Source organism: Procambarus clarkii, chromosome 67 (assembly GCF_040958095.1).
Source record: "Procambarus clarkii isolate CNS0578487 chromosome 67, FALCON_Pclarkii_2.0, whole genome shotgun sequence".
In the NCBI taxonomy this organism is placed as follows: domain Eukaryota; kingdom Metazoa; phylum Arthropoda; class Malacostraca; order Decapoda; family Cambaridae; genus Procambarus; species Procambarus clarkii.
Genome location: NC_091216.1, coordinates 30,668,654 through 30,691,945, shown reverse-complemented (window position 1 = coordinate 30,691,945; position 23,292 = coordinate 30,668,654). Strand labels below are relative to the sequence as shown.

The window sequence follows — 23,292 nt, the reverse complement described above, 5'->3', positions numbered from 1 at the left end:
ATCCTTTTGATGTGAGCCTCTGGGGACAGGTTCGGTGTGATATCGACCCCCAGATCTTTCTCTCTATTTGACCCTTGCAGGATTTCACCTCCCAGATGGTACCTTGTGTTTATCCTTCTGCTCCCTTCCCTAATTTCATTACTTTACACTTTCCTAAGTTGAACTTTAGTAGCCATTTTATAGACCATTCCTCCAGTTTGTCCAGGTCATCCTGTAGTCTCTGTTTATCTTCATCTGTCTTGATTCTTCTCATAATTTTTGCATCAGCAAACATTGAGAGGAATGAGTCTATACCCTCTGGAAGATCGTTTACATATATTAGAAACAGGATGGGTCCAAGTACAGAGCCCTGTGGGACTCCGCTGGTGACATCTCGCCATTCTGATGTCTCCCCCTCACAGTTACTCGCTGTTTCCTGTTGCTTAGATACTCCCTTATCCACTGGAGCACCTTACCTTTTATTCCTGCCTGTTGCTCCAACTTTTATAAGATCCTTTTATGGGGTACTGTGTCAAAGGTACTGTGTGTGTGTGTGTGTACTCACCTATTTTTGCATGCAAGATCGAGCTCTAGCTCTTGGACTCCGCGTTTCTAGCCGTTGGTTGTCTAATGTAATGACTCATGACCTATTTCTCTATCATACCTGCTTTTAAAGTTATGAATGGAGTTAGCCTTCACAACCTGTACCTTTGGGTCATTCCATTTACTCACTACACTTACGCTAAAAGAAAACTTTCTAAGATTTCTATGACGCATTTGAGTCTCAAGCTTCTATGTGTGACCCATTGTTATGTTGGTATTCATTGTAAACTTTTTTTTCACGCTGTCAGTTCCCCTAAGCATTTTATACGTTTGTATCATGTCTCCCCCTCTCCCTCCTCCTCTCTAGCACCGTAGGCATGTGCGTGTGTATGAATAGTTTGGTATTATATATACACACGTATACAACTAGGAGTCAGAACAATGTAACATCTGCGATCTAATAGTGTTTTATCGTATTCTTATCGTCTGGGAAGAAATTACGAAATATATTGTCTTGTGAGGTTGTTGTGTTCACGCTACTGGAGCACGGGAACACTCACCCTTCACTGCTCACACTTCCTTATGTATCTCTTCACCACTACCATGTATCCCTACACCACTACCATGTATCCCTACACCACCGCCATGTATCCATACACCACCACCATGTATCCATACACCACCACCATGTATCCATACACCACCACCATGTATCCCTACATCACCGCCATGTATCCCTACACCACCATGTATCCCTACACCACCACCATGTATCCCTACACCACCACCATGTATCCCTACACCACCGCCATGTATCCCTACACCACCACCATGTATCTCTTCACCACTATCATGTATCAGCTTACTAACAATTTCTCTATTTTCTGTAAATATTCAAAGTCACGTGTTTAATTATAGAGGCGAAAGTTTGGCCGTGAAGCATGGGTGTTGACTACACGTGGCACCAGCACACCTGTAACCGAACATGTGGCACCAACACACCTATATCCTAGCACGTGACACCAGCACACCTGAATCACTCACGTGGCTTCGGCACACGTGTACTACACTCACACCAAGTCGTACAGAGCTTGAGGTCATAAGGTGACATATGTCCTTCGATCAGAGTGGAGTCGTTACCTTAAATTTCCTTTGAACCAGTCACGTGCCTGGGACACGACATCATTGTGACGGTAACGCGTTGGTGTTCGGCTGTTTCAAAAGCTAGGGGTATGGCCTCATCACACAAAAGAAAAAAAAGAAAAAAGCTGGAACTTTCGTCTGTGGTAAGGTAATGGGAAGACACACAAAACACAAGTAAATTTAACAATGAAATTTTAATTACGTTAGAAAAGCAAAACATGAATAAAATTGGACATAAAAATTGTAACAGAGAAATCAAACAAAATAATAAGAATAATCACTGGCAAATGAAAAGTTACGTTAATACAAGTGAGTAATATCAAAGTAAGTTATATTAGTGCAGGAATATTGGCTTCAAGCTGCCACCTCCCTTAGTACACGTAAGCCAAGGCTTAGTCTACCAATGAGACGTGTTAACTTGTGGAAAGCACTAGATATTCTGCCCTCCTCAGGTCGTGGTGGCTCAGACATCAGCTCGTGTGGCGGGTGGAGGAGCAGGTGCGACGGGCGCCAGCCAATCAGCGAGAGGCAGGCGATGGTCAAGTAGTTTGCCGGTTTGAGTGGCGGAGGTGGAGCAGGTGCGCCGGTGTTGGATACGTTTTGCTCTGGGGCAAAACTTGTTGTTGTACTTGTTGGATATATCTTCTATATTAGTTGCTTCTGAGACGTAGTTTGGAGGGAAGAGCAGGCTCCATCTCTCTTGAAGGAGATTATCGTCACATCATACAACCACTTTAGGTGTCGTTCCTTTGTCTAGTAACCGTTTTCTAGACATTTTAGTGATCGTGGACAAGACATCAACGACCATCAATATCCTCGTCAAAAGGTAGAACCAGTATCATTAGTTATAGTATACACAGTACCGATCTGTGTACTACACCCTGTAATGCTTTGTTAAGATACTGACGACACGTCAAGTGGCTGAAGACTCAACCACACACCAGAAGATGAGGAGACGACGACGTTTCGGTCCGTCCTGGGCCATTATCAAGTCGATTGTGAACTTTATTGACGCTTAACTCATTATCAGAGGGAACAACAGGCTAAAGCGTATACAGTCTGCAACCACCCAACATTGCAACGCCAGACAACAGAATAAAGAAAAATGTAACATTGCTAATTTCTTTTCTAATAATACTTCATAGATTGATGAAGATTAAGCCACCCAAGAGGTGGCACGGGCATGAATAGCCCGTAAGAATACTTCATAAATCTAAAACGTAATATATAGAATGCATCTGTTCACCTCACTTCGCTCACACCACCTGACCTCACCTCTCCCCAGTGTTGATACTTTATCTTCACTATCCCTTGTCTTTCTCCAGGGTATCTATTGCATTAGCTAAAGTCCTAACAAGCGAAATATCTACAAACTAAAGTCTACTCTTATCTGATTGATACTATACACAGTCGTGTGCATTTCCTTACATGTGTATCTGGACTACAGTGTCTACCTTGTATTGACAGTTTGGTATATGTGTGTGTATATGATTGTGCAGGTGATGGGGACGATGCTGCTGCTGATATGCGTGTGTGCCATCACCGACCCCCGCAACATGGAGGTGCCCAAGTATATGGTGCCGCTGCTCGTCGGCTTCACCGTCCTCAACATCGGCATCTGCTTCGGCTTCAACTGTGGCTACGCCATCAACCCCGCCCGAGACCTGGCGCCCAGACTCTTCACCCTCCTCGCTGGCTGGGGGGATGACCCCTTCACGTGAGTGTCCGCACGCCTCTCTCTCTTGTGTGTGTTTGTGTGTGTGTGTGTGTGTGTGTGTGTGTGTGTGTGTGTGTGTGTGTGTGTGTGTGTGTGTGTTTCCTTTGCAGTATATGGTGCATAATTTACCTCTTACATCAAACCAATTACGCAGGTCGCAGCATTAAGTCATGCAATAATTAACATGGTACCTCCAGTAGTCTACGGTACTCACATCCATGTGACTGTCTTACCAGGCTCTCGTAAAGACTGGTAAGACAGTCTATAAATCGTATGACCGGTAAATTTAAATCATATGACCGAATCATTAATTTAGCCGATATTATCACAACCCTTCCTGTCCCTTACACACACACACACACACACACACAGACACACACACACACACACACACACACACACACACACACACACACACACACACACACACACACACCTTCCTCGTGTGGTGTACCTAGAGATGGTTCTTCACACACCGTCAGCAATGACCCTCGTGTCCTGTTGTGCCACTAACCCCCTTCTGTGCCTCCTACAGGGCGGCCACCAGCGAGGGTCTGGCCTGGTGGTGGGTTCCTGTGGTCGCGCCTCACATCGGAGCCATCCTGGGCGTCATGATCTACCTCTTCTTCATCGAACTTCATCACCCAGAAGCCCAAGAGTTCGTCCTGCCGCAGATCCAGTCGCAGGACTCTGTGGCGAGTAAGTAGCTGCCAGCTGGGCCGGAGATGGCCCACGCCCTGGAGGGTACCTCTCAGTTGTACTTGACGAGGCCGCTCGAGCACTGTAGGCTCCTGCAACTGTGCACTGTGATGCTCAGTTGTGGATATATATGTACATGTTGTATTGTTGTAGTGTCCCGTGTGTGTGTGTGTGTGTGTGTGTGTGTGTGTGTGTGTGTGTGTGTGTGTGTGTGTGTGTGTGTGTGTGTGTGTTTACTAGTTGTGTTTACTAGTTGTGTTTTTGCGGGGGTTGAGCTTTGCTCTTTCGGCCCGCCTCTCAACTGTCAATCAACTGTTTACTAACTACTTTTTTTTTTCCACACCACACACACACACACACACCCCAGGAAGCAGCCCGTGACAGCTGACTAACTCCCAGGTACCTATTTACTGCTAGGTAACAGGGGCATTCAGGGTGAAAGAAACTTTGCCCATTTGTTTCTGCCTCGTGCGGGAATCGAACCCGCGCCACAGAATTACGAATCCTGCGCGCTATCCACCAGGCTACGAGGCACTCTCGTACCCTGTGTGTGTGTGTGTGTGTGTGTGTGTGTGTGTGTGTGTGTGTGTGTGTGTGTGTGTGTGTGTGTGTGTGTGTGTGTGCAGCACCCTCAGGATTACCCCGGCAACTCCCAGCAACATCAACACAAACCATGCAACACCCCAACACAAAGACAACACCAATGGGGAAGGTGAGACAACAAAGAACAATCAGTGAGGCTGTACCGGCAGCTGGAGCCATCACTCACCTTCCCTTCAAGTGATGATGAAAGTGTTCGTGGGCGAGCTGCGGGTCGTCACCCTCAGATCTTACTTCCTCTTAACACTTTCTCCCTCACGCAACCCCTCCCCCCCCCACACACCTAGTGGTATGACACTAGGCTAGTCCCAGAACTAAGAGGCACGAGGTACGAGGAAAGGCTGAGGGAACTACACCTCACGTCGCTGGAAGACAGAAGAGCTCGGGGAGACATGATCACCACATACAAAATTCTCAGAGGAATTGACAGGGGTAGACAAGGATAGTAACACGGGTGGTACACGCACAGGGGAAACAGGTGGAAGCTGTGTACCCAAATGAGCCACAGAGACATTAGAAATAACGTTTTCAGTGTCAGAGTAGTTAGTAAATGGCATGCACTACGAAGTGATGTGGTGGAGGCTGACTCCATACACAATTTCAAATGTAGATATGATAGAGCTAAAGAAGCTAAGGAACTTGTACACCAGTTGATTGACGGTTGAGAGGCGCGACCAAAAGAGCCAAAACTCAACCCTCTGCAAGTACAACTAGGTGAGTGCACCTACATACACACACATATAAACAATCACTACACACTTCTCCCATCACAGCACAACTTTCCACTGTGTTATGACAAAATATCTTTATCATAGTGGAGTAAAACTTTCACTGCCACAAGACTAACCCGTCATGGCCAGGCTTGTCAAGACGGAGGCGGCCACCACAACATTGTATATCTATACTATATGTCTGTCACCGGGACGACCCCGGGCACCGCCGGTAACCCCATGCACTGAGTATATATGTCTGTGAGAAATATATAAATATATATAAATATATATAAATATATATATATATATATATATATATATATATATATATATATATATATATATATATAATATTATGTCCGGTTTTCTTTGCCAAATTGTTATTTTCTGGCTTGGACTAAAAACTAACAACTAGTGTCTTCCAGTAAACGTATCTTTCTATTAAATTGTTGATTAGAATCAAACTATATAATATTCTCAACTGGAATGTTGGATTTTATAAATACTAATACGTGCTTGGATTGTTTAAAGTGCAATAGTCTTATCCTTCAGTATAACAATACTGGTACTCTGTTGTGGTGCAACCTCTGCCCTGCCCTGGACTAATGCTGTGGTCTCCTCCTCCTTCCTAACCCTCCCTTCCACAGGCCTGGGCACCGCCGGCAAGTACTCCAACAAGAACAGGATTCTGGTGAGTCTCTCACACACACACGCCTCGTTCTGCTTTAAACACACTCCTCCTTTGCAAGCCAGCCCGAGGATACACAACCCATTTGCACAAGATGTCTTAGTGCCATTCTCCGGCGTTTTTCTCTTCTTGCCGGTATCTGATGGCGTTTTTGAGATTGTTGCCATGACCTGATCCGTCAGAGCTTGTTATCATGATCTGATAGGGTTTTGAGCTCGTCAGCGTGGTCTGATGGGATTTTGAGTGTATTGCCATGATCTGTTGGTTTCTAGCTTAATACCGGGATCTGATAATTTTTAATGCATCGTGATATAATGGTTTTAAGACTTCGTGACTGACTGCGATCTTATCTGATGGTGTTTCCCAATTTGCTGCCGTGATCTGATGGGGTTTTCGTGTGATCCAGGTCGGGTTCCTGAATTGCCCTTATGGATAATACACAACTGTGTATCCAGACGTTAATTTCAATGACTCGAACACAGGATGGTTAAGGCAAGTGGTGTGTGTGTGTGTGTGTGTGTGTGTGTGTGTGTGTGTGTGTGTGTGTGTGTGTGTGTGTGTGTGTGCGCGTGCGGGGAGGAGGGGGAGGGGGCATGAATACCAGTTTTCCTTAATTACCCCGTGTTTGCATCAGGTTACAGATTGGTTGTGTTCAAGAGTAATGAGTTGGAGGGTGAGGTGTACGAGCAACACCAGTGAGGTGATGAACAACTGCTGGCCACTTCAGGTAATGTATGTGTGTTGTGTTGTGTGTGTCTTGTGGGGGGGGGGGCTGTGGGGTGTGTTGTGAGGTGTTGTGGAGTGTGGGAGTTATGATAGCACCTGTTGTGTGGGAGTTATGGTGGCACTGTTTTGTGTGAGTTATGATAGCACCTGTTGTGTGGGAGTTATGATAGCACCTGTTGTGTGGGAGTTATGATAGCACCTGTTGTGTGGGAGTTATGATAGCACCTGTTGTGTGGGAGTTATGATAGCACCTGTTGTGTGGGAGTTATGATAGCACCTGTTGTGTGGGAGTTATGATAGCACCTGTTGTGTGGGAGTTATGATAGCACCTGTTGTGTGGGAGTTATGATAGCACCTGTTGTGTGGGAGTTATGGTAGCACCTGTTGTGTGGGAGTTATGATAGCACCTGTTGTGTGGGAGTTATGATAGCACCTGTTGTGTGGGAGTTATGGTAGCACTGTTTTGTGTGTATGTTTAATTTGCTTGTTCCTGTCCCAAATAATGTCATATAAAAGTATTATTGACCACAAGCCTTGGGAGTCTGTTGCTAAACATTAAATGTTCCATTTGCGAATAATAAATATTCTTCCACCAGAACATTACCTGTGATTGTCTCGTCTCATTTATTCTTCGTTGTGTTTATAAACACTGCGGTTAGGAATAACTTGGTAGTATAAGTTATCTCTTGCAGCTGAAACGTCCACCAGCTTACACCATCAATAATATTTATTTTCCGAGTGGAAATAATAGAACCAAGGGGAACCCGACCCAGGAGCACGAACTCAACCAGTGCTCGGACGATTACGCGTACAGGTCGCTGGTATGGAGTAATCCCCGACGGGGTTAGGCGAAGGCATGTAAGGTGTGAGTTAGTTTTTACTCATCACACCGCTGTGCCATGGTGTGGCACAGTGCCTGGAGGAAGGGCTCCATGGTGTGGCACAGTGCCTGGAGGAAGGGCTCCATGGTGTGGCACAGTGCCTGGATGAGCAAATTATAGGATGGGTCCCGTGTGCGCTACTGGGTAGAAGATATAGGGTGTGGGGTTCAACCCATTCTCTTGTTTACATGGTAGTGGTTGTAACTATGTGCACCATAGTTCATAGAGTGCCGTTTTGATAGTGGAACTTTGTACTATTCACTTTATAGAGTCGCAAACAAAAATTAAGCTAAATAACATACTTAAATATTCCTAGGCCTAGTATAGCACACATATGTACTATAATAGGTCTCAGATATCGTGTATTAGGCCTAGGAAGAGGTTAGGTTAGTTTGTCTTTGCTCCATCCCATGCTGCGCCCCCTCTCGTCCCATGCTGCGCCCCCTCTCGTCCCATGCTGCGCCCCCTCTCGTCCCATGCTGCGCCCCCTCCCGTCTTTCCCCTCCTAACCTTTCCGAGTAAGCCGGACGACTCAAACAGAAAACGGGACAGTACGTCACTTTTGTGAGTCGATTTCATTTTAAATTACGTCCACTTTTGGCCATAGCGCCGCACATACCAGCAAAAAGCGACGTTATTTTTTAGAGGACGGGTTGCTTTCCCACGGAGCCAGTGACATCCAGATCGTCTCATTCACAGTGGCGTGACAGATCGAGTCCCTCGTTGCTTCTTAAGACTGATTCCTGTCAGGTTGTCGTTGGTTGCACAGTGCATGGGCTCCTCGTTGTTCTGCAAAGTCCTCACTAGAAGCACAGGCTATGTAAACACTTGTCACACTCACTACCATGGATCACCAGCACATTAACTACAACTGTGCACCACACCATCACTAGCATGCATCACCATTTATCACTGGACACCATATCATCACTACTCTACATCACCAGCACCATCATGCTACCAACCTGACCACTACCGCCAACATCACATTGGAAACTGCCATTGCCAGTATTTATACTTCAATATTTGCACATCAATAATTTTGCTTACAGTAATATTCTCCATCTGAAAGAAACAATTTGTTCTGTTCACATGACGCAGAAGTTACCGAAAAAATATAGAGGCTCCATGGTGTGGCACAGTGCCTGGAGGAGGGAAGGCTCCATGGTGTGGCACAGTGCCTGGAGGAGGGAAGGCTCCATGGTGTGGCACAGTGCCTGAAGGAGGGAAGGCTCCATGGTGTGGCACAGTGCCTGGAGGAGGGAAGGCTCCATGGTGTTGCACAGTGCCTGGAGGAGGGAAGGCTCCATGGTGTGGCACAGTGCCTGGAGGAGGGAAGGCTCCATGGTGTTGCACAGTGCCTGGAGGAGGGAAGGCTCCATGGTGTGGCACAGTGCCTGGAGGAGGGAAGGCTCCATGGTGTTGCACAGTGCCTGGAGGAGGGAAGGCTCCATGGTGTTGCACAGTGCCTGGAGGAAGGGGGGGGGCTCCATGGTGTGGCACAGTGCCTGGAGGAAGGGGGGGGGGCTCCATGGTGTGGCACAGTGCCTGGAGGAAGGGGGGGCTCCATGGTGTGGCACAGTGCCTGAAGGGGGGGGCTCCATGGTGTGGCACAGTGCCTGGAGGAAGGAGGGGGCTCCATGGTGTGGCACAGTGCCTGGAGGAAGGGGGGGCTCCATGGTGTGGCACAGTGCCTGGATAATTGACTACAGGTTGTTATAACTGCAGTCAGCGTTACCAAAGTAGTGATTGTACCAGGCAGCAGAGACACCAAGGTCATGATTGTATTTAGGACCTGAGACACCGAGGTAAAACTTGTACCAGGCACTTATCCATGAAGGTATATTCGAGAAACAACTTATAATATGGTAAGTGCTTGAGGAACACCCCAACAGTCTGCTTGCACCACGGGCAAACCTCCTCCGTTGTCAGCTGAGTCCAATACATCAAGTATCTTATATATAAGGACCTTGCTCAAGGATGAATTTAAAGCCTATGTATATGTATAATTGTATAAAATCGTATATACCACCGGGATTGTTGCTAGAATATCTGAAAAAAAACTCACCGCTTCTGCATGAATCTTTTTACATAATTATTAATTCATATATGTATGTATATGTTTGTATATGTGTACCTATATTGTTTATGTGTTGCATATATTATATTTAATCAAGTCATCAAGATATATTGATATATTTCTACTTGTGCAATTTAATCAACAGTGATGTAGTTTTCTTTAATCTACTCAAAAACATATATTTTTAAAATATTTTCAGATATATTTATATTACATATTGCCCCCCCCCCTGTTTAACTGATCAGGTCTACTCCTCCCCCTGCTTTACTTTTATTGACCGCCATACGCCCATTCTTCCTTGCTTCTCCAGTTCACTCCGATGATCACTTTGCCTGTGGTGTCTGGCAGAGGTTACTGACTCTTTTCCCCATGTTATTATCATGTTATGTTCTACCTTCCATTCTCCTCCACTCTCTCTCTCTTTTTTCTTTAAATAAAACAAAATTGTGTCGCTCTTCCTACGTCTTGAGACATTATGGAGCGTGGAGCTGGCGTAGACCTTCATCTTATATGTCCAGGAGTAATGTATCATAAGCCTCGAGTCTGTCTGTGAAGGGTGTAGCCACGTGTCCGGCCAGGTCCTGCAGTGTCCGGCCAGGTCCTGCAGTGTCCGGCCAGGTCCTGCAGTGTCCAGCCAGGTCCTGCAGTGTCCGGCCAGGTCCTGCAGTGTCCGGCCAGGTCCTGCAGTGTCCGGCCAGGTCCTGCAATGTCCGGCTAGGTCGTGCAGTGTCCAGCCAAGCTGTTGAGCATGTGACCAGATGGTGGATATGGGTTGACTGACGTGGTTTTGTCTCTCGTAAGGTTCCAGAGTGTGGGTTAGTGACCCCCAGAGCCTGGCCTGGGTGCCCACCAAGCCAGAGCTGTGAGCTGCGTCTCCTCACCACCACCCACACAGCCTCAAGGGTCAGTCTTGCCTCGTCTCACAAGTGATCCAGTTCATAGATGACCCATGCCCTCAGATGATGTATAACCTACTAACCGTCTTTCTTAGCCTCTAACCAAGGTGGTGGGGTAGATTAGATTTAAAATATATATACGTAGAACGAAGTCATTATTTAGCACCCATCTGACGATGTGACGTTCCCATGTAACTTTTTTTTAAGACAAGTGAGGAAAGGAACAGACGACCGTTGACCCCTGCTAGCATGTTGAGAGCTTTCCTTTACCATAGCTCATGGTAAGCTTTACGCACTAGTTTTACCTGGAACACGACCCATCAATTGGTCAACAACCAGGTACCCAGTTACTGCTGGGTAAACAGGGGTGAATAGCTAAGGATTGGCGTCTAGTCAATCCTACCTGACCAGGACTCGAACCCAGTCCGGGGTCCACTACCACTCACAGGATGGGTATGGGGTGCATAATGAATGACCTAAAGATATGACAATATCCTGAATAGTGATGGTTTAAGAGGATGGTATTAAACGCTAATTCTCAGAAACTGAATTGCTTTTAAAACTGTATTCCGTTGACGGTCCGTTAGTTTTTTGTACAGAGTTCTTACCCCCTAGACACCTCCCCCCCCCTCCCCGCCTCCCCTGGTATATAAAACTTGGAGCTGGAACTTGAGAGACCGTAAGTACTAATACCTGTCAGTGTCTACTGGAGAGTGAGGTCTTCATGCCCAGCCCACTCTCCCTTCTCCACAGGTCTTGTCTATGAGTACTGGACTGTAATACTCGGTTTACCAAGTGTAAAGACTTAGTGACCTCAGCCAGGTGATAAGCCCATGTGTTAGTGAGAGGCAGTCATAACAGGTCACGTATTGAACACCATTCATGTCTCACCAAGCCCAGCAAGACCCGGATAGGATGACCTGCAGCCAGCACAAGCGGTCATACCAGAGGACCAAAGGTTAGAGATCAAACTAAAGAGTATGGAACATACATGCGAGGTATGCCTCATACTATGTGGTAAAATACACATACTACTTAAGTCACTGCTCTGAGTAGTTAGGTCAGAGCTGGGTCAGACAGAGATAGGGAGGGAGGGGGAGAGGGAGAGGGAGAGGGAGAGAGAGAGAGAGAGAGAGAGAGAGAGAGAGAGAGAGAGAGAGAGGGGAGACAGAGAGAGAGAGAGAGAGAGAGAGAGAGAGAGAGAGAGAGAGAGAGAGAGAGAGAGAGAGAGAGAGAGAGAGAGAGAGAGAGAGAGAGACAGAGAGAGAGAGAGAGAGAGAGAGAGAGAGAGAGAGAGAGAGAGAGAGAGAGAGAGAGAGAGAGAGAGAGAGAGTGAGAGAGAGAGAGTGAGAGAGAGAGACAGAGAGAGAGAGACAGAGAGAGAGAGAGAGAGAGAGAGAGAGAGAGAGAGAGAGAGAGAGAGAGAGAGAGAGAGAGAGAGAGAGAGAGAGAGAGAGAGAGAGAGGAGAGACAGAGAGGAGAGAGAGAGAGAGAGAGAGAGAGAGAGAGAGAGAGAGAGAGAGAGAGAGAGAGAGAGAGAGAGAGAGAGAGAGAGAGAGAGAGAGAGAGAGTGACAGAAGATTATGGAGCAAAAATCACCACAGGCGAGCGCAACACCCACACTGTCTTACATGAAAATCATGCAAATGTTGGCAAGAGACGCTAACCAGGAACGGTCGACCACCGCCTGCACGCCATAATGCTTCCCTCTTACCACCTCAACCCTTATCCATGTGCTGTTATATTCTTAAACTTTATCCATGTTGTGTCATATCTGTTGTCTTGACCCCGTCGTTAAGACAGGCTTCTCACCATGTCTGATCAACTTAATGTCGTCTCTAACTGATCCTATGTATCAACTTTCCGCCTCTCGCTCACAATATTATCATAACTTGCGCCAGACAGTTATCATCACCCCCTCCATGGCATCATAACACGTCTGAGCTTGTGTTTGATGATTGTTATTGTTCTTCACAGCCACGGGCAAGTAACGAGGTGACCAGCCTTCACAACTACTAGTGGACTGCTGCTCTCCACCACCAACCCTTCTCCACCACAACACACAACGCACGAGTCCTCCACCACACCACCACACCACCACACACACCAACCCTCATCAACCATCGGGAGCTCTGACAACCGGAATATCGCTTCTCGACTCTCTGGAATGGTGTGATTCGTCTTCAAAAGAACTTGTGGCAGCACACAGGAAGTACAAGCAACAGGAGTGACACAGAGGCAGCCAACAGAGGAAGTACAAGCAACAGGAGTGACACAGAGGCAGCCAACAGAGGAAGTACAAGCAACAGAGTGACACAGAGGCAGCCAGCAGAGGAACTACAAGCAACAGGAGTGACAGAGACACTCATGTAATGTTAAAGACAGCTCATGCATCATTTGAAAGACTGAATAGCCGCTATACATGGCCTTCGTTATGCATGACCTACACTATACATAGCATACATCTTAGATATACAGTTCCTGTATTAATGTTTTCAGTATTCCAAAAGAACTGTCCTCTTCTGAAACGAATTTTCAGGCTAGTTACATATAAATATATATTATATGTACGTACATATGTTTTAGATTATTGTAACAGGTAGATTAACTTTAATTAAGACAGCAAATATATATATATTAAATGTTTGCAGCTTCTTATTTAGGTTAATAAGGTCTTAGAAAGACAAAATTATATATGAATTAGGTAACCAAATCTTACACATTCCAGGGAGTTAATTATTCTTTCCGATGACAACTAACTTGAGGAAAAGACTGATTCAACACACAGGTCAGAACAGTGTTGCTCCAACAGTGTTGCTCCAACAGTGTTGCTCCAACAGTGTTGCAACAGTGCTAGGACCCCCAAAAGCTCCAGCCAAAACAATTCTTACAGACAATGAGACATTGAGATAAAATTGTATTTATTAATAACCCTTTATTTAAAATTTCCTCTAACATAGACTGTAATTCTATAGATTTTCGTCTCCTGTGATTATATATATATATATATATATATATATATATATATATATATATATATATATATATATATATATATATATATATATATATATATATATATATATATATTATATATAATGTTATCATATAAGTATTTTCTACAACTTTTCTAGATATAATCTCATACCTGCCTTGTCGTGTACACCTGACTGTTAACCCGTACATGTTCTGCACTAGTATTATATTATGTATAGTATGCACAGGTTATGCATTATAGTTTATGAACAAAAGTATACATTATATTTTGCTATCATACATGGCATACATTATGCATATCTACGTTTAAGCAATTCCTCTCGCTGTAATCAGTTGGAGGTTTAAATATTATTTTATCCGTAGTGAAGCTTTAACTGTAACTTTACAACTTTAATTTACTTTATTATACGTGACCTCTGACCTCGTGTGATGTCCGTTTATCTCTCACATACTACCCAATCTGACCTTCCTGACCTTCCCTGCATCATCATATCCCAGCGCCTATCATGTCCCTATATCCCAGCTCCTATCATGTTCCTATATCCCAGCTCCTATCCTATTCTGTCCTCATATCCCAGCTCCTATCCTGTCCCCATATCCCAGCGCCTGTGCTATATAGTCACACTGTCTTAGTGCTTACCACTGGTAATGATTATTGTTCAAAAGATAATGGCCAGAGCAGTAAGAGAGGTATCTTGAGGGGTGATACAACACAACTATTGTTAACACAACCCAACATCTATAAATGATACAATATGTCGCTACTCTTGATGAAATGTACAAAATATGGACTGTTGAAGCCACCCTAAAAAAATAGTTTTATGCTATTGGAACTGTATATATATATATTATATATACCGTCTTCAAAATTATTAAGACACATATGGGACCATTTTTGGGTTAAACAGTCCATAATTTGAAGTTCATTCCATGGTAAGTGTAAGTATAATCACTTTTGGACGAGAGAATGCTGTATGGGAAGCATAACTGGAGAAGCATCCCAGCTGCGGGAACACCTCCAAGTCTCCCTAGACCAAGCTCGATTCATCCATCCACATTGTGGATGATGTGTCATCATCCACAAAGTTACTATCTGCTCTTTTACAGTGTCTTGCAATACCAGTTCTGTTCATGTTCTGTTCCACCCTTGTCATTTGTTTATTATACCTGACTGTAGATGTTCACAGCTTTCTAACTGGGTCATTTTCCTGGGGCCGGGAGTCATCACTCATTTACGCAATCACTCGCAAGCCTCTTCCAGCTAATCTTGCCACCATTGACCAAAGACCACAGTGTCTATGTGTGACACCAGAATAATGTTCTATATATACACTTGCTACAATACAGCAAGTGTACTATATACACTTGCTACAATACAGCAAGTGTACAATATACACTTGCTACAATACAGCAAGTGTACTATATACACTTACTACAATATTCATCAACTTTTACAGACTGCAGCTGAATAATGCATCTCAGATTTATTGAATTAAATGAACATATATGTAAAAATAAATTAATGTATTTTTTTACGTGTTGTGTAAATCAGTGTTGTGACCGATGTCTTATGATTACCGTGCAGATCTTTCTACAGACATTTACTGTTTCCCGAGCATGTAAGTGTGTAAGTGTGAGAGACTTTGAGTAGGTGAGTGTATGAATAAGTGTGTGCATGCTGTGGATCTCACCCCTTAATGTTCACTCTACCGAGAACAAAAGTTATATATGTATATGCATATTTCAAAATATACTTTGTAAATCAACATAATTTTTATTTGCCCTGTTGGAGACGAGGAAATGAAACTTATGGAGAGTGGGAGACATAGGTGCCATTGCTTGTACTGCAGTGCCAGGAGTGTAGAGGTCATATACGGCTTCAGCGGGTAGGGAGTTCCATGGGTTAATAACCCCATGGGTGGAAAAACATCTCCTGTTTTCTATTCCCTTGAGCTTGAAGCTGTTGCCCATTGTGTGCGTTTAAAGAAGTGGTCTGGATTAATATCTTCCAACTTCAACATTTTAAACGTTTGGATGGAATCAGTCGTGTCATGCCTGGCTTACAGTGTTGTTAGTCCTGTGGCCCTTAACACTTCCTGGTGTGAGAGTTGACTTAGTTCTCGAATGATTTACGTCGCTGTGTGTTGAGGTTCCTGCAACGCAGATACACCTGTATGAAGGAGAGGTCCTTGGGTACTGTAGCTCAGATGGAGCCGCTCCAGATACTTGTGCAGGTCAGTTACGACTTTTGCTTGACTATTACTAACTTTTTGTTCTGCAACTTTCAATGACTGGTGGATCGAAACTCATAGATCCTCTTCTTAATCAGTTTGCTGTAAGGTAGTGTTGTTGACATGATAGTTGTGATGTTCACTGGTAAGCCCTACATGCAAGGCCTAACATTTTGCAATTTTTAAATGCTCTTGCCAGTCGTCTGACCATTTGAAGAGTGCATGAAAATTTCTTTCTATTTCAAAATTCTAATTTTTATTCAAAAGAATGTGTGTATAAAGAACATAAGAGTAATGTACAATGAAATATATTGTACACTGTACAATGTACAATAACAAGAGTAATGTTTACTCTTTGTCAGGCAGTTATTAATTTATTTTATTTGAGATATATACAAGAGTTGTTACATTCTTGTATAGCCACTAGTACGCGTAGCGTTAGCGTTTTCCGTATGACTACACCTTGGGTACCGTGGCACAAGAGGCAGGAGGAGGATATACCCAGTGGGAGCTCCTCCTTCCTGGCCACATGCAGCCACCTCCCTCCAGGTGTGTCCAGACTCCGAGGTCCTCCACAGTGTCGTCCAACATCCTATTGCAAAGAGGTGTTTGGAGGGCGCGTCGTGCCTATGGACACTTCACAACAAACATGCCCAATTGCCTATGGTCGCTGGTCATTGGCATGTCCAGCCCTTGTTTAGTGGGATCCTGATAAACTTAACAGATTTGTGAAAACCTAACACAAAAGAATATAAAAACCAAAAAGTAGCCCCAAAAAAACATGCGAGTTACCCAAACATAACGTTCTCTTTATTAAGATTTATCAGAAAACGATTTATAAATGAGATACTAATCTAAAGCAAGATATTACTACTAAATCAACAAATCAAGCCTAATAGCTGCATTTTAAGTTTATTGGGTGATGATAACACTGATTAATTTAAGGTACTGATTAATGCTCACTAATACAATAAAAATAAACACTTTAAAATATATAAAACAGCCTTGGAAAAGGATCTGCCTGTATTTACAAATGATCTAATTATCAGAAGGAATGTATAGCGAGCGGTATACTCCTCTGTGTGTATACACCCAAAGGTTACTTTACTCTTGAATTGTGTTCAGGACTAGAGTAAACTTGCCGGTTGGTTTCCGTTATAATACTCCGGTAGCGAACAGGTTTTAAACCCAACCCCAAACCAATGGTGCAAAGCCTGATAAATGCACGTTAATATTGAAAAGCTGCAGGACCTTACATGTGGGGCATAAAACACACAACAGCCCTATTCTTTTACACACACACACATGTAGGTGTTTATGTAATGAAGATAGATGTAGGGAGCAGGAGACCAGATACTAGGTATCATCTGGGAGATGAAATTCTTCAAAAGTCAGAGAGAGAAAAAGACTCTGGGGGTTGACATCACGCCAGACCTGTCCCCTGCAGCCCATATCAAGAGGATAACATCAGCGGCATATGCCAGGCTGGCCAACATAAGAACGGCATTCGGAAACTTGTGTAAGGAATCATTCAGAACTTCGTATACCACATATGTCAAGCCAATCCTGGAGTATGCAGCCCCAGCATGGCGTCCATATCTAGTCAAGGATAAGACTAAACTGGAAAAGGTTCAAAGGTTTGCCACCAGACTAGTACCCGAGCTGAGAGGTATGAGCTACGAGGAGAGACTACGGGAATTAAACCTCACTTCGCTGGAAGACAGAAGAGTTAGGGGGGACATGATCACCACATTCAAGATTCTCAAGGGAATTGATAGGGTAGATAAAGACAGGCTATTTAACACAAGGGGCACACGCACAAGGGGACACAGGTGGAAACTGAGTGCCCAAATGAGCCACAGATATTAGAAAGAACTTTTTTAGTGTTATCTTGAGATGATTTCGGGGCTTAGTGTCCCCGCGGCCCGGTCCTCGACCAAGCCTCCACCCAACCACCCCCAGGAAGCTGCCCATGACAGCTGACTAACTCCCAGGTACCTATTTACTGCTAGGTAACAGGGGCATCAGGGTGGTTACCTACCTTGAGGTTACCTTGAGGTGCTTCCGGGGCTTAGTGTCCCCGCGGCCCGGTCGTCGACCAGGCCTCCTTAAAAGAAAGAAAAGGTGAAAGAAACTCTGCCCATTGTTTCTCGCCGGCGCCCGGGATCGAACCCGGGACCACAGGATCACGAGTCCAGTGTTCTGTCCGCTCAGCCGCCGGCTCCCTAAACACCATGCACTAATAGCTGGACCTTATAGGCACAAATAGTAAATACAATTACTAAATATACACAAATCAGAGTAACCACTAGGTTGCTACATCAGTTGTATTGGAGAGTATTTCTCTGATAGGCAACAGAGTTTCTGTGAGAGGCAACGCCTCTGAGTGGAGTGCCACAAGTGGAGCAACACAGCCCCGGCCTCTCCACTTGCCGCACCTCACACAATACGGGGTACTAAAGACACACATAAGTCACTACTGTCCTATACTATTTCTGGCGTAAATAAGTGATCAAAATGAGCAAGCTGATGCCTTTATATAAATGTTTATGGATGATGCAAAGTTAATAACACAAGTGGATAGTAAAAATATACAGGACGACTTTTATAATCTTTAGACATAGATGCTGGAAAAATGGCTATTCGATTTCAACCCACATAAATGCAAGGTAAGGCAATGTACACGACACAGGATGCCCATTCTTCAGTATGCAGCCTCAGAGTGGAACTTCCACTTAAAGAAGCAGTTTATAACTTTAAGTGAAATGGAAACTTCCACTTTCAGCGAAATATTTCAGAGGTATACAATGGTTGTGTTAGAACTGGGAGGACTGAACTGGGAGGACTGAACTGGGAGGACTGAACTGGGGAAAGACTAAATAAGACCAACCTCACAACACTTGGCAACAGATGGCATCGACGACACACAGTAACGACATTTAAGATTCTCCAGAAACTTGTCTTATATTGAACATACGTTCAATATAAGAATATATTATATTGAACATATGTTCAATATAAGAACAATATCTTATATTGAAAATATGTTCAATATAAGACAAGTTAGCGCAAGTCTACCTGGAACCTTGAGGCTCAGTTTAGTTATAAGGGTGTGTGAAAGAATTTGTTCAGCGTAAGGGTAGTGAGCAAAAATATATATACTATTTGCTTAGCTAAACGAACTAGAGGGTTCAGTTCCTGAACCGATTATGTGCCTCTGTAATCATTTATACCACCGCCCACCGGATGGGTATGGGGTGCATAATAAAGAAAGAAATTGAATTGAATTGTATATATTTGTATTTTGTCCAGAAGGTCGTGTTTATTGGGAAGCGTCACTCATACTGTGCATGAACACCGCCATAGCAGCATGTTCAACACTACTCAACAAGAATACAAACTCGCTGGGTTGTTCATCCTGTCACTTGTACCCAGACCCAGCTGGGACTTGCTTAACTGTCTCAAGGGAACAGCTCATCAAACAAGTACATTAACATTTACCAACGCTAAAATTTACGTTATCTTGCGGGTGCAAAATGGGGAAATCTTTTAAGAACAGAAAGTCCGAGCAAATAGAAAGGAATAGAGGGAGAGAGATAGTAGACGTGAATACAATAAATAGTTTGAGAATAAGAAAAAGGATAAGACGGCATTAACCAGTCGACAGCAAGTAATATGGGACTCGGGAGCAAAGGCTGGACACTACGAGAGTACACAGACGAGGTGATCCGTTCCTCCACAGCTGGTGGTGGAGGCCGACTGGTATCAAGGAGACGGGAAGATGGGCACCATCGCTGAGGACGGCGGCGGCGTGGGCGCGCTGCGGCAACAGTCCTCATCTACAAGTATAATGTCCGACCCCGACCAGCGCGGGTAACGAGGCCTTCTCCCGACCCGGTACCTGGCTCAGGCTTGGGCTTCCTCCAGATCACCAGTGACAGCACAGCTCTTGGGTCAGGCAAGGTGGTAGTCGAATGTGACTGTGGTGGCGATCTGCGGTAGTCAGCAGGGTGTTGATGACTGTCAATGGTAGTGTTGATTACTGTCAGTAGTGGTAGTGGCGGGGTGTCAGTAGTGGTAGTGGTGGGGTGTCAGTGCAAGTGGTAGTAATGGCTGTCAGTGGTAATGGTGATTACTGAGTTGTTGTGGTGACTGTCAGTAGAAGCAGTGAAGACTGTCAATAGTGTGGTAATTGGATGACCGAGAGTGGTAATTTCTCAGCCAAACGTGCACACCCATTGTTGGAGCCTGGTGTGAACTCCTGTGCAGTGTGTACAGTCATCGTTGTCTCACGATGGAGTGTTCCTCGACACCAAATCATATCTACAACTCTGATAAAATATTAAATTATGCGAAGTATAGATATACGACGAGACTACTGAAGCTATATTCGTCTTGTGTATAATATAGGTAAATGCTGCCCCTATTGGATGCTGTTAGCTGAGGCAGGAGGTGACTTGTAATTGGCCAGGTCATCCTGACGTCACACGTTGTTATAGATTCAGCTACTCGGAACAAGTTCCAAGTAGCACGGGCTATGGTGAGCCCGTAACTTACCTGGCACAGGAGCGGGGCAAGTAGCACGGGCTATGGTGAGCCCGTAGTGGACTTACCTGGCACAGGAGCGGTGCTGAATGAGCTGGCTGACGTCACATAAAGAGGCTGGGAGAAGTACCATCTCTATACTACCGGCGACTTCACGTGAATCTAGGGAAGTACAAATTATGTAATAGGCCAAGGTAGAAGCTGCATTTTGATTGGTGTATCCATATAGAGGTTCAGAGAAGCGAACGAGGGGGGTGGGCTTGGGTGATGTGTGGCAATATCAGCTCATTCACTCCTTGGCTGCAGTAATTGCTAAACATGCTTGTCCTCTCTTTATATAGGTACGTGACAAGCAGTTCCAAGGACATTAGATTGTCGAGGCATTAGCGAGGGTGGCCGTCGCTTAGCTATTAAGCTCGTGACATCTTTTTTGCAGAGCTGAGATCACCAACGATACACCACCTTCACGGAGCGATCATCCTCCAGTAATTTCCTCCTGTTTTAGTACAAAACTGAAAGCAGTGGGAACGAGATTACAGCAGTGTTGAAGCCATCTGTGGTCACTGTGATAACGAAGTGTGTGTGAACTCACCTAGTTGTGTTTGCAGGGGTTGAGCTCTGGCTCTTTGGTCCCGCCTCTCAATTGTCAATCAACTGGTGTACAGATTCCCGAGCCTATTGGGCTCTATCATATCTACATTTGAAACTGTGTATGGAGTCAGCCTCCACCACAACACCACTTAATGCATTCCATTTGTTAACTACCCTGACACTGAAAAAATTCTTTCTAACGTCTCTCTGGCTCATCTGGGTACTAAGTTTCCACCTGTGTCCCCTTGTTAGTGTTCTACCCGCGCTAAAGAGTTTGTCTTTGTCCACCCTGTCAATTCCCTTGAGAATTTTGTAGGTGGTTATCATGTCTCCCCTTACTCTTCTGTTTTCCAGGGTTGTGAGGTTCAGCTCCCTTAGCCTTACCTCGTAACTCATTCCTCTCAGTTCCGGGACCAGTCTGGTGGCATACCTCTGAATCTTCTCTAACTTCGTCTTGTGTTTAACTAGGTATGGACTCCATGCTGGAGCTGCATATTCCAGGATTGGTCTTACCAAGTGGTATACAGGGTCCTGAACGATTCCTTACACAAGTTTCTAAAGGCAGTTCTTATATTAGCCAGTCTAGCATATGCCGCTGATGATATCCTTTTGATGTGGGCCTCTGGGGACAGGTTCCGTGTGATATCGACCCCCAGATCTTTCTCTCTATTTGACTCTTGTAGGATTTCACCTTCCAGATGGTACCTTGTGTTCAGCCTTCTGCTCCCTTCGCCTAATTTCATTACTTTACACTTTCCTGTGTTGAACTTTAGCAGCCATTTTCTAGACCATTCCTCCAGTTTGTCCAGGTCGTCCTGTAGTCTCTGTCTATCTTCATCTGTTTTGATTCTTCTCATAATTTTTGCATCACCAGCAAACATTAAGAGGAATGAGTCTATACCCTCTGGAAGGTCGTGTGTGTGTGTGTGTGTGTGTGTGTGTGTGTGTGTGTGTGTGTGTGTGTGTGTGTGTGTGTTATATGTAAGTACTTTCAATTTCACTGCGTAGCATTCCTCATACATCGTGGCCCCCACGTGCTGGCCGAGTGAAATTAATTTGTCAAACACCTTCAACAGGTTGTGCAACAATCATTAGAGACTGTGAAGGAGAGGGGAGGTGGGGGGGGGGGGTAGATGAGAGTTCAAGGCTGACAAGTCAGCTTGAACAAGCACACCTCACGAGTGCCGCCAAGCCTGGCACGTACCTATATGTGAATATTTCTTGTGTAGAAGTACATATCGTCCCCCCCGGGCGAGCAGAGGTCACCCGGTTTAATAGCTTTATGTATGACTCTCGCCTAAGACAACTGCCCATGCCATGTAGGGAGGAGTAACTGCAATAAATGTGTGACTTCACCATGGTTGTGTCAGTGATCCCTCCTTCATCACAAAATGTCTAAAGGTTATGGATCTCTTAAAGCTCCTTCGCTTCCGGACAGGAACCGAGGACGCAGCAAGCATTTCCCCTCTGGATCACCACACTGAGGCGCTGAAACAAAAAACTGGAAGCCCTTGGGTCCCTGGTGACGTCAATGAGCTTGGAACCCAATTCCTTGAGAAATCCCAAGGCACTCTTGCCTCAGGGGCCAATGATGATGATGACCGCTGTAAGTAGTCGACTATATTGTACTGCATTACTTCATGGTCCAGGAACTGTATCTTTAGACAGTGACTGTCAGTAGTGGTGACTGTCAGCGGTGGTGACTGTCAGCGGTGGTGACTGTCAGCGGTGGTGACTGTCAGCGGTGGTGACTGTCAGCGGTGGTGACTGTCAGCGGTGGTGACTGTCAGCGGTGGTGACTGTCAGTCCTGATAGTGAGGACTCAACAAAGACAGTGACGCCAGGATAAAGTTATAACAACAGTTGTTAATAACTCGACACTCCAGATAAATGTCTTCAAATTACAATGGAAATTTATTTAAATAGTGGTAAATTTCTTGACAAAGATTTTCCAAGGTTATAATGAGGATAATGATAGAGATTTTCCAAAGTTATAATGAGGATAATGATAGAGATTTTCCAAGGTTATAATGAGGATAATGATAAAAATTTTCAAAGGTTATAAAAATGATTTTCGAGCATTTTAATAATAATAATTTTCCATTACTATAATGATAGTGACATTATCATGGAAAGTCATTATTATAATGATTTTCCAAGATTATATTGATAATGAATTTCCATATCATTCAGAGGAAAATGATGATCAATTATAGTAATATCAATAGTGACAAAACCATAAAATAAAGGCAACAAATTATTA

At 44.5% G+C, this 23,292-nt stretch overlaps 1 protein-coding gene across 4 annotated transcripts in view; it reads left to right on the top strand.

The window, feature by feature from the left end:
- The window catches only part of LOC123767590 (aquaporin-7), an 83,237-nt gene extending 67,804 nt beyond the window's left edge, over window positions 1-15,433 (top strand). Inside the window, exons 4-7 of one of the 4 annotated variants that reach the window (XM_045757350.2) lie at window positions 3,165-3,382; window positions 3,918-4,081; window positions 10,571-10,672; window positions 12,643-15,433. In XM_045757350.2, coding sequence (XP_045613306.1) covers window positions 3,165-3,382; window positions 3,918-4,081; window positions 10,571-10,635 — 447 coding nt within the window. In that variant the 3' untranslated portion in view covers window positions 10,636-10,672; window positions 12,643-15,433. Of the gene's footprint in view, window positions 1-3,164; window positions 3,383-3,917; window positions 4,082-6,041; window positions 6,086-6,716; window positions 6,810-10,570; window positions 10,673-12,642 lie in introns of all 4 variants that reach the window. The other 3 variants (XM_045757349.2, XM_045757348.2, XM_045757351.2) reach the window with 3 other exon arrangements.
- The last annotated feature ends 7,859 nt before the right edge of the window (window positions 15,434-23,292 follow it).